Genomic DNA, 16715 nt, shown 5'->3' with positions numbered 1-16715 from the left:
ACTTCCTCTCTCAGGGGGATTATTTATCCACCAAACCATTTCACATGATGAGATGGATGGGTTGACATGGAACAATTCATCACTGGCCTCTTACAAGTCCTGAACCTGCAATTAATTTTTTTTGTAGATTCAGCAAAATAGAGTACATACTTCCCTTTTCCAAACCAGTTACCCACGCAAGCAACAACAGCTGGCCACCCTGTGGTCTGCACCAAACCATTTGCAATCTGTGGGGGAAGAAAGAGAATAAATTACTTTTCCGAAAGTTACAGATAAGACTCAAATCGGTCTTAAAAAATGAGCAACTATGGCAATAGTTGCAGATAGAGAGAGGAGGAAGGGAGGAGGGAGCTTGCCTGTGCCATTCAGTGCCACCTGGAGAGCACAGAAACAGGCTCTTGTTGGAGAGCTTGTATGGCATCTCCAATAGTCACACTGCACTCCTGCAGCTTTCTCCAGATTATACCACCCACCAACATGCTGGGATTTTACAGCAGCTAATTAACCAACTTTGATATCTTGGGACCGTGTTTAAAAACAAAAAGGAAATTGTTAAATACCAAGACTGAACTTCAAAGACTGCCCTTTGAGGAGGAAGACCTTTTTGGCTGGAGTGAGTTACACTGAGAAGCCAGCCACATTCCCCAGAGCACATTCACCCCTGTGGGAAAGGATGCAAAGGCAAGGTACTGCTTTTTCCAACAAGGGATGATATCCTTAAGCTGTACAGGTGAGAGCTCTGTGCCCGCACTTGGTGTGCACTTGTGTTAGAAGTCCCAACTTGTTGAAAAAGGAGCAAGAAAAAATAAAACCTTGCTATTCAAAAGCATTTGACCAAGTAATCAATTTAGCACCATAACTTATGCAAAGCAAAAACTGTCAGGGTTTTACAGTGGCCCTTCTTGTCTATGCCTACCAAGTTGTTTACCCAAGCTAGACCCATTTGCCTGCATTCGGACCATATTTCCCATCCACGTACCCATCTAAATATCTTTTAAATTTTGCAATTGTACCTACTTCTACCACCAGTTCTGGCAGCTTGTCCCTTATACCCACCAACTTCTGTGTGAAAAAGGAGCCTCTCAAGTCCACTTTAAATCTTCCCTCCCCCTCTCAAATCTGCTCTCTAGTTTTAGATTCTCTTACCCTGGGAAAAAGACTATTCCCCTTATCTACACCCCCTCAAGATTTTGTATACCTCTAAAAGGTCATCCTTTAGCCTCCTCTGTTCTGGGGGAATAAAAAACAGGAGATTCTCCAGTTTCTTCTTGAAAATCAAGACCTCCAATCCAGTGAATCTTCTCTGCAGCCTATCCATCTGAATGACATCTCTCCTATAGCTAGGTGACCAGAACTGTGCACAATACTCTGTGTGGTCTCACCAGTACCTTGTACATCTACAACATGACCTCCCAATTCCTGAACTCAATTCCTCGATCGATGAAAGCAAATGTATCAAAACATTTTAAGAAAAAGGCATGAAATAACAGGAGTAGACCATCTTGCCCGTCAAGCCTGCTCTGCCATTCAACAAGATAATGACTGATCTGACTGTGGACTCAGCTCCACATACGTGCCTCTTTCCCCCTTAACCCTTAATTCCCCATATTCTTCACCATTCTGTCCCTCTCTATCCCAGGTCTCTCTGTCCTCTCCAGGGTCCCACCATTTACTCTGCAAGTCCTGCCTGGTTTAATCTACCAAAATGCCACATCTCCCACTTGTCAGAGTTAAATTCCATCTGCCATTGCTTGGGCCACTTTCCCAGTTGATCGTGCTCCTGTTGTATCTTAGACACCAATTTTTGACATCATCCTGAAACTTACTAACCACGTTTTTAATTAATTCAAACACACACGAGGGCAGGAAGAAGGAAACAGTGCAGAATGTGTTTCACGGGGATCAGCGGCCTACCCTTGCCTCAGAGAGCTGCAGTTGCTCGACAGGCTCCCAACCGCTTAGCCGCACTGACCTGTATAAACACGTAGAACCAGATGCTGTGAACCTGCCAGTAAAATCCAAATCCAAAGAGTGCAGTGAACAATCCACTGAGAAACATCCCAACAGTCAGGTAATATCGCAGAGGGACACGCTCCCCAAAAATACCACTAAGGAGAGGAGAGAGAAACCAGCCTGAGTGTGGGTCGATATCAGAAGTAACGTGCTGTCAGCATACAAAGTCCTGGATACTACAGCAACTGGCCACGAGGCATAGGTTAGCTTGTATTTAAATTAAACTTCAGTGAGATGGAAATCTCCACAGCTATCAGGCTCTTGAATCTCCACTCACTACACCAGCCATATACTACTCAGGGGCAAATAAAAGACACATCTGCATTGTCGAAACATCACTTCCATTCCCTGCATGATCTGCAATTGTGAATATGTATTTATTCTTGTGAATACTTATCTATCCTTTTGGATTTATTACCTCTTGGCACATTGTGGTAATTACATTTACCCCATTGTAGTTTGTACCTGTGTGGCTGCAGCAAGAATTACAGGATTTGTGCAATACAACAATAAATTTTCATCAATGCTAGTTGAAGTTTAATTTCTTTAGACAAGTTCTAATAATGGACTCCCTTCAGAATACGCTAAAAAAATTGCTTCTAATTAAGTTAATAATCTCGAGTTATTGACATTTTTATTTTTAATATAGAGTTACTGCAAGGTAGCAGGCCTTTCCAGCCCATGAGCATGTGTTACCCCATCCACCCATGTGACCAATTAGCCTCCTTAGCCCATACACCCTGAAAATGAGGGAGGAAACTCTAGCGAAGATTCTTAGCCAAACAAATTTAAGAACAAATAGAGGGTTCTGGGTGTGAGGTAGGGGAAAATTAGATTGTTGTAGGGTGGCTTTACATTGGTTGGCACAATATCATGGGGGGGGGGGGGGAGGGGAAGAGCCTGAGATGTTCCACGTTCACTCAAAGAATGTCCACGCCGACATAGGAAGAATGTACAAGCTCCTTACAGACAGTGCCCTGATACGAACGTGGGCTGTGTTGTACTCGCGTTGCACTCACTGTGAATTCAACCGCGCTAACAGGCATTCAATATTAAAGCAGAGTTTAGGGGAGCTTTGCTCTGCACATTTATTGTCTTGGGATAGGGGGAGGGCACATTCATAATTGAGAGCTACACCCTGACCACAAATTCACACACTGGCTCAAACTTCTATCACACTCACCTGAAAAACATTCCAATGGCATAAGCTATCAAGAAGGAGTTATCCAGTGCTGCAAACAACATCTTGTAGCTGGGTTTATCTGAAAAATCAAATTGCAGAGCAGTTACAGATACCTAGAGAACATCTATCTCCTGCATTACAAGTGGAATGCGGCCCCATTACGGCCATGCATTACAATGACTTGGTTTCTGGGCCACAAAACCCAGCATCTCAATCAACTAAAGCAGCAGATGGATGGAGAAAAAGTAACATTCAACACCTCTGGCCCCAAAACACCTTGACAGAGACTTACAATTGTCCTTGCCTCCTGGATTATAACTCAGGAGTTTCTCATTGGGCTGAGCAGAGAAGCAGCTTTCACAACTCGGTTTCCACTGCTTCCACCAGGCAGACCATTCACATCAGTGGTTTCAAACTTTATCCCTATGCCATTGGTGCTCTGTGATTAGTGAGGGATTGCTTAAGGTGGGATGTGGATGGAAAGAAAAAGTGCTCAAGGTGGGATGAGGGTGGAAAGAAAAAAGTTTGAAAACCACTCTTTTAATCGTCTTTAATTGACTCGTTACGTGCACGGTTTCAGAACTCCAAAGGAAATGGGCCAATGCCCATTTTTCTCAAGCAAATATTTCAGTAACAATTGGGTCTGGAGCAGTGATTCTCAACCTTCCCTTCCCACTCACAACCCACCTTTACCAATCACAGACCACCGATGGCATAGGTGGAAAGAAAAAGTTTGAAAACCACTGATCTATACCATCAAGGAAACTATTGCGAGCAAAGAATTCCAACTACATTTTATGAATAAAGCCATAATTTTTGGTTGCTTCGAGCTGGTAGGTACAACACTATCCCTACTTGTAACACCGATGCTAGACCCCTCCTACCCCACACTCAGCATCTTCCACCTACTCCCATCGGGAAGAAGATACAGAAGCATCAGAGCCAGAACCACCAGGCTGACAAACAGCTTCTTCGCATGGACAGTGAGATTGCTAAAACAACTTGCTGTGACTCTACTATTTATTAAGAATATTTATTTATACATGTATATAAAGGTTCCATACTACATTTAGAATGAAGCATACATGAAATTTGTCTACCATTAGGAAGACAGAGAGTCACCACTTTGTCCAGTGCCCCTCAGAGAAATGTGCCCCTCAGAGAGATTAGCCTCTCAGAGAGATTAGCCCCTCAGAGAGATTAGCCCCTCAGAGAGATTAGCCTCTCAGAGAGATTAGCCTCTCAGAGAGATTAGCCCCTCAGAGAGATTGGCCTCTCAGAGAGATTAGCCCCTCAGAGAGATTAGCCCCTCAGAGAGATTAGCCCCTCAGAGAGATTAGCCCCTCAGAGAGATTAGCCCCTCAGAGAGATTAGCCTCTCAGAGAGATTAGCCCCTCAGAGAGATTAGCCCCTCAGAGAGATTAGCCCCCAGCGAGGAACGAACTCACGACCCCTGGTTTACAAGACCAGCACTCTATCAACTGAGCTATCAGCTATCCGAGTTATATCTGATTGGGTGGCTGGCACTGTTCTGCACCATGGTCCAGAGAATACCATTTTGTTAGGTTGGATGACAAAGTCCTCAGTTTAATTTTAAACAACATGAAAGGGTTTGTGACATTCTAATGCTGTCTGATCAGGATTGGCAAATTATCAACAGGAACCTTGATAGAAACCAGGTGATGAAGACTCTTGCTCAGGTTGACAATGAGTGAAGACCATGAGACACAGGAGCAGAATTAGGCCATTCAGCCCATTGAGTCTGTCCCGTCTATTCCATCATGGCTAATTTACTATCTTTTTTAACCCCATTCTTCTGACTTCAACCCATAATCCTCAATTCATTTCCTAATCTACAACTTCTTGACCTATATCTTAAATAGATCCAATGATTTAGCTCAGCAGCCATCTGCGGCAATGAATTCCATGGATTCATCACTGAATTCCAACTGGATTCTCAATCAGCAACTATTATGCTCATTACCTTGCCTTGGATAAAATTAAAAACAAACAGCAACTTGCTAGAGGCCACTCTAGGTGGTGCAATTACAGTGCTGATACACCCACAGCAGCTAGTGAAGGCAAAATGGATTTTAGTTGTAACACCTCAGGGAAAGGCCTGGCATCCAGTCTGACACACACTGGTATCTCACAGTGATCAGGATGCATCTCCAAGAACAAGAGGCCCCAGGAACAAGAGGCCCCAGGAACAAGAGGCCCCAGGAACAAGAGGCCCCAGGAACAAGAGGCCCCAGGAACAAGAGGCCCCAGGAACAAGAGGCCCCAGGAACAAGAGGCCCCAGGAACAAGAGGCCCCAGGAACAAGAGGCCCCAGGAACAAGAGGCCCCAGGAACAAGAGGCCCCAGGAACAAGAGGCCCCAGGAACAAGAGGCCCCAGGAACAAGAGGCCCCAGGAACAAGAGGCCCCAGGAACAAGAGGCCCCAGGAACAAGAGGCCCCAGGAACAAGAGGCCCCAGGAACAAGAGGCCCCAGGAACAAGAGGCCCCAGGAACAAGAGGCCCCAGGAACAAGAGGCCCCAGGAACAAGAGGCCCCAGGAACAAGAGGCCCCAGGAACAAGAGGCCCCAGGAACAAGAGGCCCCAGGAACAAGAGGCCCCAGGAACAAGAGGCCCCAGGAACAAGAGGCCCCAGGAACAAGAGGCCCCAGGAACAAGAGGCCCCAGGAACAAGAGGCCCCAGGAACAAGAGGCCCCAGGAACAAGAGGCCCCAGGAACAAGAGGCCCCAGGAACAAGAGGCCCCAGGAACAAGAGGCCCCAGGAACAAGAGGCCCCAGGAACAAGAGGCCCCAGGAACAAGAGGCCCCAGGAACAAGAGGCCCCAGGAACAAGAGGCCCCAGGAACAAGAGGCCCCAGGAACAAGAGGCCCCAGGAACAAGAGGCCCCAGGAACAAGAGGCCCCAGGAACAAGAGGCCCCAGGAACAAGAGGCCCCAGGAACAAGAGGCCCCAGGAACAAGAGGCCCCAGGAACAAGAGGCCCCAGGAACAAGAGGCCCCAGGAACAAGAGGCCCCAGGAACAAGAGGCCCCAGGAACAAGAGGCCCCAGGAACAAGAGGCCCCAGGAACAAGAGGCCCCAGGAACAAGAGGCCCCAGGAACAAGAGGCCCCAGGAACAAGAGGCCCCAGGAACAAGAGGCCCCAGGAACAAGAGGCCCCAGGAACAAGAGGCCCCAGGAACAAGAGGCCCCAGGAACAAGAGGCCCCAGGAACAAGAGGCCCCAGGAACAAGAGGCCCCAGGAACAAGAGGCCCCAGGAACAAGAGGCCCCAGGAACAAGAGGCCCCAGGAACAAGAGGCCCCAGGAACAAGAGGCCCCAGGAACAAGAGGCCCCAGGAACAAGAGGCCCCAGGAACAAGAGGCCCCAGGAACAAGAGGCCCCAGGAACAAGAGGCCCCAGGAACAAGAGGCCCCAGGAACAAGAGGCCCCAGGAACAAGAGGCCCCAGGAACAAGAGGCCCCAGGAACAAGAGGCCCCAGGAACAAGAGGCCCCAGGAACAAGAGGCCCCAGGAACAAGAGGCCCCAGGAACAAGAGGCCCCAGGAACAAGAGGCCCCAGGAACAAGAGGCCCCAGGAACAAGAGGCCCCAGGAACAAGAGGCCCCAGGAACAAGAGGCCCCAGGAACAAGAGGCCCCAGGAACAAGAGGCCCCAGGAACAAGAGGCCCCAGGAACAAGAGGCCCCAGGAACAAGAGGCCCCAGGAACAAGAGGCCCCAGGAACAAGAGGCCCCAGGAACAAGAGGCCCCAGGATCAGCACCAGAAAGGGGATCATTCTAGCACTGCACAGAGAGTTTGGGTTGAAGCACTCCTCAAGGACGCAAAAATGCTGGAGGAACTCAGCCAACCTTGCAACGTCCATAGGAGGGAAGGATGACTTACCGATGTTTTGGTCCTGAACCCCTCCTCAAGGTACAAGTAAAAAGCAGGCAGGTGCCTTTATTAAAAGGCTGGGGGAAAAGGGAAGATATGATATGATGAGAGGATAGGAGGGAGGAGAATTAATTGGTGAGAGGGGGTTTGTTTTTGCCTCCGTGAAGGGAGTGAGAAAAAGGAAGAGAGAGTCAGCTAGAGGAAAGAAAGGGGTTAGGGGCTAACAGAAATTGGTGGGAGCCCAGACAGTATATGGTGCTCTTCCTTCAATTTGCCTTTTGTCTCTCTCCCCACTCTTTCCCAGCTCTTCTTTCTTTTAGCTCTGTCTATCACTTCCCTGTCTCCTTTCAGAGCCAAAAAATATCTCCCCCACCCCCACAAATTAATTTTCACCTTTCCTCTATCTTGTCCTCTTATCATATCCAATTAATGCCTTTTCGTCTGTTTGTTCTGGACTTTTACCCCCTCCCATTCTTCCCTTCTCACTAGCCTTTTAAATTCAGGATCAAGAACCAAGAGATGTCAATGCTTTGATAGGGTTAAGAGGTATATCAACAATGTCCTTGAGAAACTACAGTAGCATGACAGCTTGGAGAAGGGAGAGAAATGCTGCAAATCTGAGATAAAATAAACAAGCTACCGGAAGCTCCCAGCATCAGGTAACATCTCCAGAGGGAAAAAAAACCCAGGAGTTAATGCTTCAGCTCAAAGACTCTTCATCAGAGTTGCAGTTGGCTTCCTGAAGAGGCCAAAATCTGGGATGGATCCACTCTACTGGCTAACTTCTACACCAAGCTGATGGTCCTTCTTAATGCCCAGTTCTCTGCGAGTGTGATTTTGCAAAACAAACAAAAAACAAAATGCAGCTTTTGGACATTATTTTTCTCCACTTTTGCACACACTGGTTTAAGTTCAAGAACAGATACAAGCTGAGGGGCTCTATACCAAGAAACTCCCTGTCATAAATGGCCTTTGATTCTATCAGGTCAACATGTCATCTTGTCTGTTTAAATAAACTGGCCGAGAGACATCAGCTGTTCTTTCATTCTTAAACAGTCAATTATGGGCTAAAGAGCGGGATTAAGCCATTTAGCCAATCGACTTTGTCCTGCCATTCAAATCATGGCTGATGAATTTTTCCTCTAAACCTCATTCTCCTGCTTCTCACCATAACCTTTGACACCCTTACTAATCAAGAATCAATATACTCAAAATGACTTGACCTCCATAACCGGCTGTGGCCAGGAATCTCACAGATTCACCATCCTTTGGCAGAAGAAACCACCTCATCTCTGTTCCAAAGGGAAGTCCTTTTATTCTGCGGCTTTGCACTTTCACTTCCATTCTATCCAGCCCCTACAATATTCATTATATTTTGATAAGATTTGCCCCCCCCAACATCTTTCTAAACTCCAGTGAGTACAGATCCAGCGTCAACAAACACTCCACACATGTTAACCCTCTCATTCTCATAAACCTCTTCCAGACCCTGTCCAATGGCAGGACATTCCCCCTTGTTTTTGGGGCCCAGAAACTGCTTCAAATGTAGTCTGACCAATGCCTCAGCATTACATCTTTGCATTTATAGCCTAGCTGTCTTGCAATAAATGCTAACATTGCATTTGCCCTCCTTGCCACTGGTTCAAGTTAACCTTTTGTGAATACTGCTTTCTGAATTCCCTCCCCAATTAGCAAATAGTCCACTTCTTTATTCTATTTCCCAAAGTGCACAATCATATACTTCCCTACTTTGTATTCCAGCTGCCATTTCTTTGCCCATTCTCCAAACCTGCCCAAGTTCCTCCAAAGGCTCTCTGCTAAAAACAGATTACAGCACAGTAAAGACCCTTCAGCCCATGATGTTGTACCAGCCTATATAAACCTAGCCAAGATTCCAAATCTTCCCTAGCTCACACCCATAACCTTCTATTTTTCTTTCATCTATGTGCCCGCTGAGTCTTATAAATGTCCTTATTGTACCAGTCTCTACAAACACCCACAACTCTGTGTTGTAAAAAAAACCTAACCGTGACAACTCCCCTAAGCTTTCCTTCCCTCACCTTTTACAGATGCCCTTTTGTGTTTGCTACTCGGCCTGGGGAAAGGGTGCTGGATGTTCACCCCATAAATGCCTCTCATAAATTTCTATTAAGTCACCTCTCATCCTTCATTGCTCCAAAGAGAAAAGCCCTCGATCTGATAATCTTGCCTCATCAGACATATTTTCCAATTCAGGCCACTTCCTGGTAAATCTCCTCTGCACCCTCTCCATAGCTTCCTGTAATGAGGTGACCAGAACTGAACACAATATTCTAAGTGTGGGTCTAAACAGAATTTTATACAGCAAAATTACCTCGCGGCTTTAAACTCAACCCCCAACTAATGAAGGCCAGCATACCATTGCTTTTTTAAAATTATTCTATCAATCTGCACAACATAAAGAGATCTATAGATTTGGACCCCAATATCCCTCTGTTCTTCCACACTGCCATTAACCATGTACCCATTTTCAAGTTCAGCCTTTAAACTTCACACTTATCCAAATTGAAATTTATTTGCCATTTCTCTGCCCATCTCTGTATCCTGCTGCAACTGGCAATATCTTTTTACATCATTCTCAACTCCTCCAATTTTCATGTCATCCGCAAACTTAATGGCCCATCCATTTATAAAATCACAAGAGCAGGGGTCCCAGAACAGATCCCTGTGGAACTCCACAAGTCACTGACCTCCAGCCAGAATACATTCCATCTTCCACTATCCTCTGGTTTCTGCAGGCAAGCCAATTGTGAATCCACATAGCTAAGGTTCCATGCCTCATCTCTTTCTGAATGAGTCAAATGCCTCACTAAGATCCATATACACCACATCTACCTTCATCAATTTGTTTTGTTACTTCCTCCAAACACTCAATTAGGCTTCTGATGCACGACCTCACCAAACTATCCCCAAGAAGACTATACTTCTCAAAATGCTCATAAATCCTGTTCTTTTCCAATAGTTTGCCCAGCACTGATGTAAGAATCTCTGGTTTATAATTCCCAGGATTATTCCTCCTACATTTTGAAACAAGAGACTATATTTGCCAGTCTCCAATCCTCCGGTACCTTCCCTTGTCCAGGAAGGAAGCAAAGATCATTGCCAATGCCCCAGCAATCTCTTCCCCTCGCTTCCTGTAGTTACCTGGGGTATATCTCCTCAAGTCCCAGGGCTTTTATCAATACTAATGTTTTTAAGAAGAGCCAGCACTTTGTTTTTCTCAACTTCAACATGTTCCAGCATGTAAGCCGGTTCTGTGCTGGCCTCATGTTGACTTCTCTGATGAACACTGAAGCAAAGTATTAATTTAGGACATACCCTACCTACTCTGCCTCCAGGCACTTGTTCCACCCTTTATCCTTATGTGGCCCTACCTTCACTCTCGTCATCCTTCTCTTAAACACTGCCATAGCACCTGCCTCAACCACCTCCTCTGGCAGCCCGTTCCACGCACCCACTATTGTCTGTGTTAAAAAAAATTACCCCTCAGGTTCCTATTAAATCTCCCCCTCCTCACCTTAAACATATGTCCTCAGATTACTAATTCCCCTGGTCTGGGCAAAAGACTCTGAGCATCTGTCAAATAGAATGGGTGCACGATAGCATAAAAAAGGGTGAATGAGTGTCTATAGGAGGTAAGGATACAGTATATAACCAACATTTCGGGCCTAACTCCTTCCAGTGTTTAACTCAATTTAAGATTAGCCTTTCTCCACTTGCTCCTAGATGTGGAAACAAGGGTGACAAGTCTTTCTTTTCCCCAGCAAAGTGTATCCTGGTGACACAGAGGACTTATGAAGAGAGATTCTCACCAAATGGAGCCCAGTCGCACCATGTATCATTGTCAAGGTGACTTTTGTTGCCATGGCCAGCGATTGCAGAACAATTCCTGTGGAGTTCACTCTGGAAAACAATTGTACTTTTTTGTGAGTAACATACTGTGAAAGATAAAGCCACCACCTGCCCTAGGAGTTGATTGCCCATGTCCTGCTCCCCCCATCCCAGTCTCAATACATCCCAATTCAATTGGCCAATTCAATAACATGATTGGAAAACCTATAAAACTGCAGATGCTGGAATCAGAAGCAAATAACGCAAAATGGAGGAAAAGCTGTCAAGCAGCATCTGTGGGAAGAGAAAGACCTTCCCTTTCTCAGAGCTGCTCAACTGGCCGAGTTCTTCCTACATTATCTGCTTTCGAGTCACCCCTTCGCTGAGGAGAAGCTACATCTTTCTGCATTTTAAGGAATTGTGGAAAAAAAAGTTTAATTTAATTTGGAACCATACAACACTACAGCACAGAAACAGGCCCTTTGGCTCTTCTTAGTCTGTGCTGGACTGTCCCATTTACCTGCACCTGGACCATAGCCATCCTGTCCGTGTACCTGTCCAAATTCTTCTTAAATGTCAAAATTCAGTCCACATGCTCGTTCCGCACTCTCACCGCTCTCTGCATGAGAAAGTTCCCCTTTCAACATTTCACCTCTCACCCTTAACCCTCAGCCGACCTGAATGGACCAAGCCCCACCCAGTCGGCTGCCAATCACCCTCCGGGATATCAGGTCAGTTTCAGAGCCAGCACAGCTACTCTCACGGCCAGCTCTGTGGAGGTTTGTGTGGAATAAAGCCTGTTGAACAGACTATGTTTTGTGTCTGCTTTTCTGCTCAATGGCACATCACAGTAACAAGCCCTTCCGTCCCACGAGCCTGCACCAGCCAAATACATCCATGCGACCAATCAACCTACCAGCCCCCCGTACACTTTTTTGATACTTCCAATGCCGGTCGTGATCACAGCAGGCAGACTTTAGAGCCACAAGCAGAAGATAAGCAAACTCTGCCAGGAGGATAAGGCCAAGTTTACAACACTGCAAACATCACAGTGAGGATCTGGGCATGCACATATCATTACTCCAAATTAAAGTTCACCCCTTCAAAAGGAACAGACGCAGCTAGTGGGTTTTTTTTTGGGGGGGAAAAAATAGTGGGAAATACAATTCAACATATAAATGGCCACCTGAACCATTAAAATGCTTCATTTGCAAAGGACAAATAAAAGCTTCTTTTTATTAAAAGAAAGAACTGTTTGGGGCACAGGGTGAGGAAATGGATGGAAGCAGACTGATGCACAAAGTGAAGGGAGAAATGTTTGGGGGGGCATCAGGGTTACTTTTTTATTATTAAATGCAAAGAGTTGTGGTTGCCTGGAATACCTTGCCAGGGATGGAACATTAGGGCATATAAGAGACTCTTAGTCACATGGTTGAAAGAAAAAAAAGAGGGTTACGAGGTTTAGTATTTTTTCCGGTAGGATTATGCAAGTCGGTACCACGTTAGAGGGCCAAAGGGCCTGTACTATGCTGTGATTGACAAACATTTCTGCCATGTGTTTTTTGGGCATGTTACTATAAATCACAGTTCAGTCACATCAGGCCAGATGCCCAGCTACAGTATTGATTTTGTACCACCAGGTGCCAGTGAGAGCACAAAGAGGGCAGGAGAATGTGATGGGAGCAGAGAGCAGGTCGAAAAGTCAATTTTCAAGGAGATTCTATCAAAACGCAAGGCATGGTTTCACTTCTGTGGAGTCGCCCATCTACATGAAGCAAACACCCACCTCCCTTGGGGTGAAAGGGAACTTCACTCACACCCAAGCAAGCAGCAGAGCTGAAAGATCTTTGGAGTCAACTATCAAAGGAAACAAACCAACAAGACGGAAAACAAGGAGAAGGAGAGTGACCAGGTTGTGAGGAAGAATTCTGTGGCTTCGAGGGGGCATCCAGTTTGACTTCTCTTGCAAGAGAGATGTTGCTCCTGGCAGTAGCTCCACGGGTACAGTCAACCTTGATCACACAACAGGACTTAATTTAAAAAAAAATTAATGATACAGCCCAGTAGACAGCCCTTCTGGCCCATGAAACTCATACAGTTCAATTACACCCAATTAACCAACCTCCCTGTACTTTTTGGGAGGATGAGAGGAAATGGAGCTCCTGGGGTAAAAAAAACCCTCACAGGTCACGGGGAGTACAAACAAACTCCTTCAGGCAGGCTAGTGCCAGGGCTAATGCCCAGTTGCTCCTCTGAGTCAGGAGGGAGTGTCGATGGTCAATAGTGGAGAGGGTAGATTTCCAGACGGTCCATCTATAAAAGTTGGCAAGAGACATTGAGGAAGTGGAGGTGCTGACTGCTATGTTAATCATGCCACCCAAGCTCATCTTCTGAACCAGTCCTGGCTGCCCCACACTATTCCTATCAGATTTTCCACTTTCCCTTGAGGCACTGGCTCTCACTGACATTTTTCCCCCCTCCCTGTTGAACCTCAACAACTAGCGCTAGTACCACAGAACGCTACAGCTCAGAAAACAGGCCATTTGGCACTTCTAGTCTGTGCTGACAATTATTCTGTGAGTCCCATTGACCTGCTCCCACTCCATAATCCTCCAGATCTCACCCATCCGTGAATCTACCCAAACAATTCTTAAAACTCAAGATCAAGCCTATATTCACCACATCAGATGGCAGCCCATTCTATACTCCCACCACTCTCCGAGTGAAGAACTTTCCTCTAATGTTCCCTCTAAACCTTTCCCCTTTCAGCTTAACCCAATCCACTCTGTCTATACCTCTCATAATCTTGTAAATCTCTATCAAATCTCCCCTCATTCTTCTTCACTTCAAGGAATGAAGTCCTAACCTGTTTAATCTTTCCCTGTAACTTAACTTCTTCTTCTTTGGCTTGGCTTCATGGACGAAGATTTATGGAGGGGTAATGTCCATGTCACCTGCAGGCTCATTTGTGGCTGACAAGTCCGATGCGGGACAGGCAGACACGGTTGCAGCGGATAATTGGTTGGTTAGGGTTGGGTGTTGGGTTTTTCCTCCTTTGTCTTTTGTCAGTGAGGTGGGCTCTGCAGTCTTTTTCAAAGGAGTTTGCTGCCCGCCGAACTGTGAGGCACCAAGATGCACGGTTTGAGGCGATATCAGCCCACTGGCAGTGGTCAATGTGGCAGGCACCAAGAGACTTCTTTAGGCAGTCCTTGTACCTCTTCTTTGGTGCACCTCTGTCTCAGTGGCCAGTGGAGAGCTCGCCATATAACACGATCTTGGGAAGGCGATGGTCCTCCATTCTGGAGACGTGACCTACCCAGCGCAGTTGGATCTCGATGTCGATCCTTGCATCCGATTAAATGGTGCAGCCGAGATAGGTAAACAGGTTGACCGTTTTGAGTTTTGTGTGCCCGATGGTTATCCAACTGCACGAAAACCAACAAGGTCGGGTCAGATACAGCAATGAGCTCTCTAAACCCTTCTCCATTAACAATGGCGTGAAGCAAGGCTGCGTTCTCGCACCAACCCTCTTTTCAATCTTCTTCAGCATGATGCTGAAACAAGCCATGAAAGACCTCAACAATGAAGACGCTGTTTACATCCGGTACCGCACGGATGGTAGTCTCTTCAATCTGAGGCGCCTGCAAGCTCACACCAAGACACAAGAGCAACTTGTCCATGAACTACTCTTTGCAGACGATGCCGCTTTAGTTGCCCATTCAGAGCCAGCTCTTCAGCGCTTGACGTCCTGTTTTGCGGAAACTGCCAAAACATTTGGCCTGGAAGTCAGCCTGAAGAAAACTGAGGTCCTGCATCAGCCAGCTCCCCACCATGACTACCAGCCCCCCCACATCTCCATCGGGCATACAACTTAACTACTGAAGATGTGAAAACATCCTAGTAAATATTCTCTGCACTCTCTCAATCTTATTGATATCCTTCCTGTAGTTAGGTGACCAGAATTGCAAACAATCTTCCAAGTTTGGCCTCACTAATGTCTTAAGCAACTTCAACACAACATCCCAACTCCTATACACAATACTTTTATTTATAAAGGCTAAGGTACCAAAATCTTTCTTTACAACCCTGTCCATCTGCGACACCACCTTCAGAGAACGATGTATCTGTATTCCCAGATCTCTCTGCTCCTCCGATTTCCTCAGTTTTCGGCCATTCATTGCATATGTCCTACCTTGGTTTGCCCTTTCAAAATGCAACACCTCACACTCCATCTGCCATTTTTTGGCCCCCTTCTCCCAGTTGGTCCAGATCTCTCTGCAAGCTTTGAAAATCTTCCTCGCTGCCCACAACCCTTCCTACCTTAGTGTTGTCTTCAAATTTGCTGATCCAATTGACATTATCATTCAGATCATTGATATCGACAACAAACAACAATGATCCCAACACAGATCCTTGAGGCACCCCACTAATCACAGGCCTCCAGGCTGAGAAGCAACCATCCACTACTACTCTCTGTTTCCTCCCACACAGCCAATTACAAGTCCAGTTTACAACCTCTTTGTGGATACCTACTATCTGAACCTTCTGCACTAACCTCCCATGTGGGACCTTGTCCAAGGTTTTACTAAGGTCCACATAGACAACATCCACAGCCTTTGCTTCATCTACTTTCTTGGTAACCTCCTCAAAAAACTCTACAAGACAGCCCATGGCTATCCAAATACCTATATATCCTATCTCTCAGAACTCCTTTTAATAATTTATTTACTACTGACATCAGGCTCACTGCTGTATAATTACTTAGTTTATTTTTGGAGCCTTTTTTAAACAATGGAACAACATGAGCTACCCTCCAATTTTCAGGCACCTCACCCGTGGCTAAGGACATTTTGAATATTTCTGCCAGGGCCCAATTTCTACACTAATCTCCCTCAAGGTCCAAGGGAATATATTTACTGTCAGGCAGCAAGCACCTCCTCCTCTTTAATCTGTATTTGTTCCATGACACTTATGTTGGTTTCCCTTCCTTCCTTATACACTATGTCAGTTTCCAGAGTAAATACTGATGCAAAAAAACTCTTTAAGATCTTCCCCATTACTTGAGGCTCCACACATAGACGACCATTCTGATCCTGAAGCGGACCAATTTTGTCCCTTACTATCTTTTTAGTCTTAATATATAGAAACGCTTCTGGTTTACCTCTGCCACAAAGTGTGAAACAAATAACACACACCCAAGAAGTCAAATTGAAGACTGATTTATTGCACTGGCAGTTCTGTGCTATTCCGGCTGATGATGAAAATATCATTCAAATAGGTGAACACGAATGGGAGATCCTGGCCCACTACATCCTTCAGCTTCTGAAAAGTCTGGGCTGCGTTTTTAAGTCCAAAGGTCATTCTCAAGAATTCAGAGTCCCAAAGGGGAAATGACAGTGGTTTTAGGGATGCCATCGGGATGGACCTAGCCCCTGATGAGGTCGAGTTTTGAAAACACCCATGCCCCTTGTAAGTTAGCAGTCAAGTCTTGGATGTGGGGTACAGGGAACCTGTCAGGTGTGATGGCCACAATGAGGCAGCGATAGTCACCACATGGCCTCCACTCTCCTGCTCCCTTCGATACCATGTGCAGGGGGGAGACCCAGGGGCCGTCAGAACGCTGTGCTATACCCAGCTCTTCCATTTTTTAAACTCCCCCTTGGTGAGGATGAGCTTCTTGGGGGGGAAGGTGGCACGTCCTGGTGTGCAGTGGGGAGCCCTCGGAGAGAATGTGGTGCCTTACCCCATGCTT

The 16715-nt window shown here is 46.2% G+C and overlaps 1 protein-coding gene across 2 annotated transcripts in view; it reads right to left on the bottom strand.

Annotated features, from left to right (window-relative positions):
• The window catches only part of slc37a2 (solute carrier family 37 member 2), an 85216-nt gene that overhangs the window by 40572 nt on the left and 27929 nt on the right, over nucleotides 1–16715 (bottom strand). For both annotated transcript variants that reach the window (XM_069894478.1, XM_069894477.1), the window contains exons 3-6: nucleotides 10945–11035; nucleotides 3197–3275; nucleotides 1973–2108; nucleotides 151–227 (exon numbers count right to left, since the gene is read on the bottom strand). In XM_069894478.1, coding sequence (XP_069750579.1) covers nucleotides 151–227; nucleotides 1973–2108; nucleotides 3197–3275; nucleotides 10945–11035 — 383 coding nt within the window. The remainder of the gene's footprint in view (nucleotides 1–150; nucleotides 228–1972; nucleotides 2109–3196; nucleotides 3276–10944; nucleotides 11036–16715) is intronic.

This window comes from Narcine bancroftii, chromosome 8 (assembly GCF_036971445.1).
Source record: "Narcine bancroftii isolate sNarBan1 chromosome 8, sNarBan1.hap1, whole genome shotgun sequence".
NCBI lineage: Eukaryota > Metazoa > Chordata > Chondrichthyes > Torpediniformes > Narcinidae > Narcine > Narcine bancroftii.
Note: the sequence above shows the minus strand (reverse complement) of the source record. Positions and strands in the feature narration are given on the sequence as shown.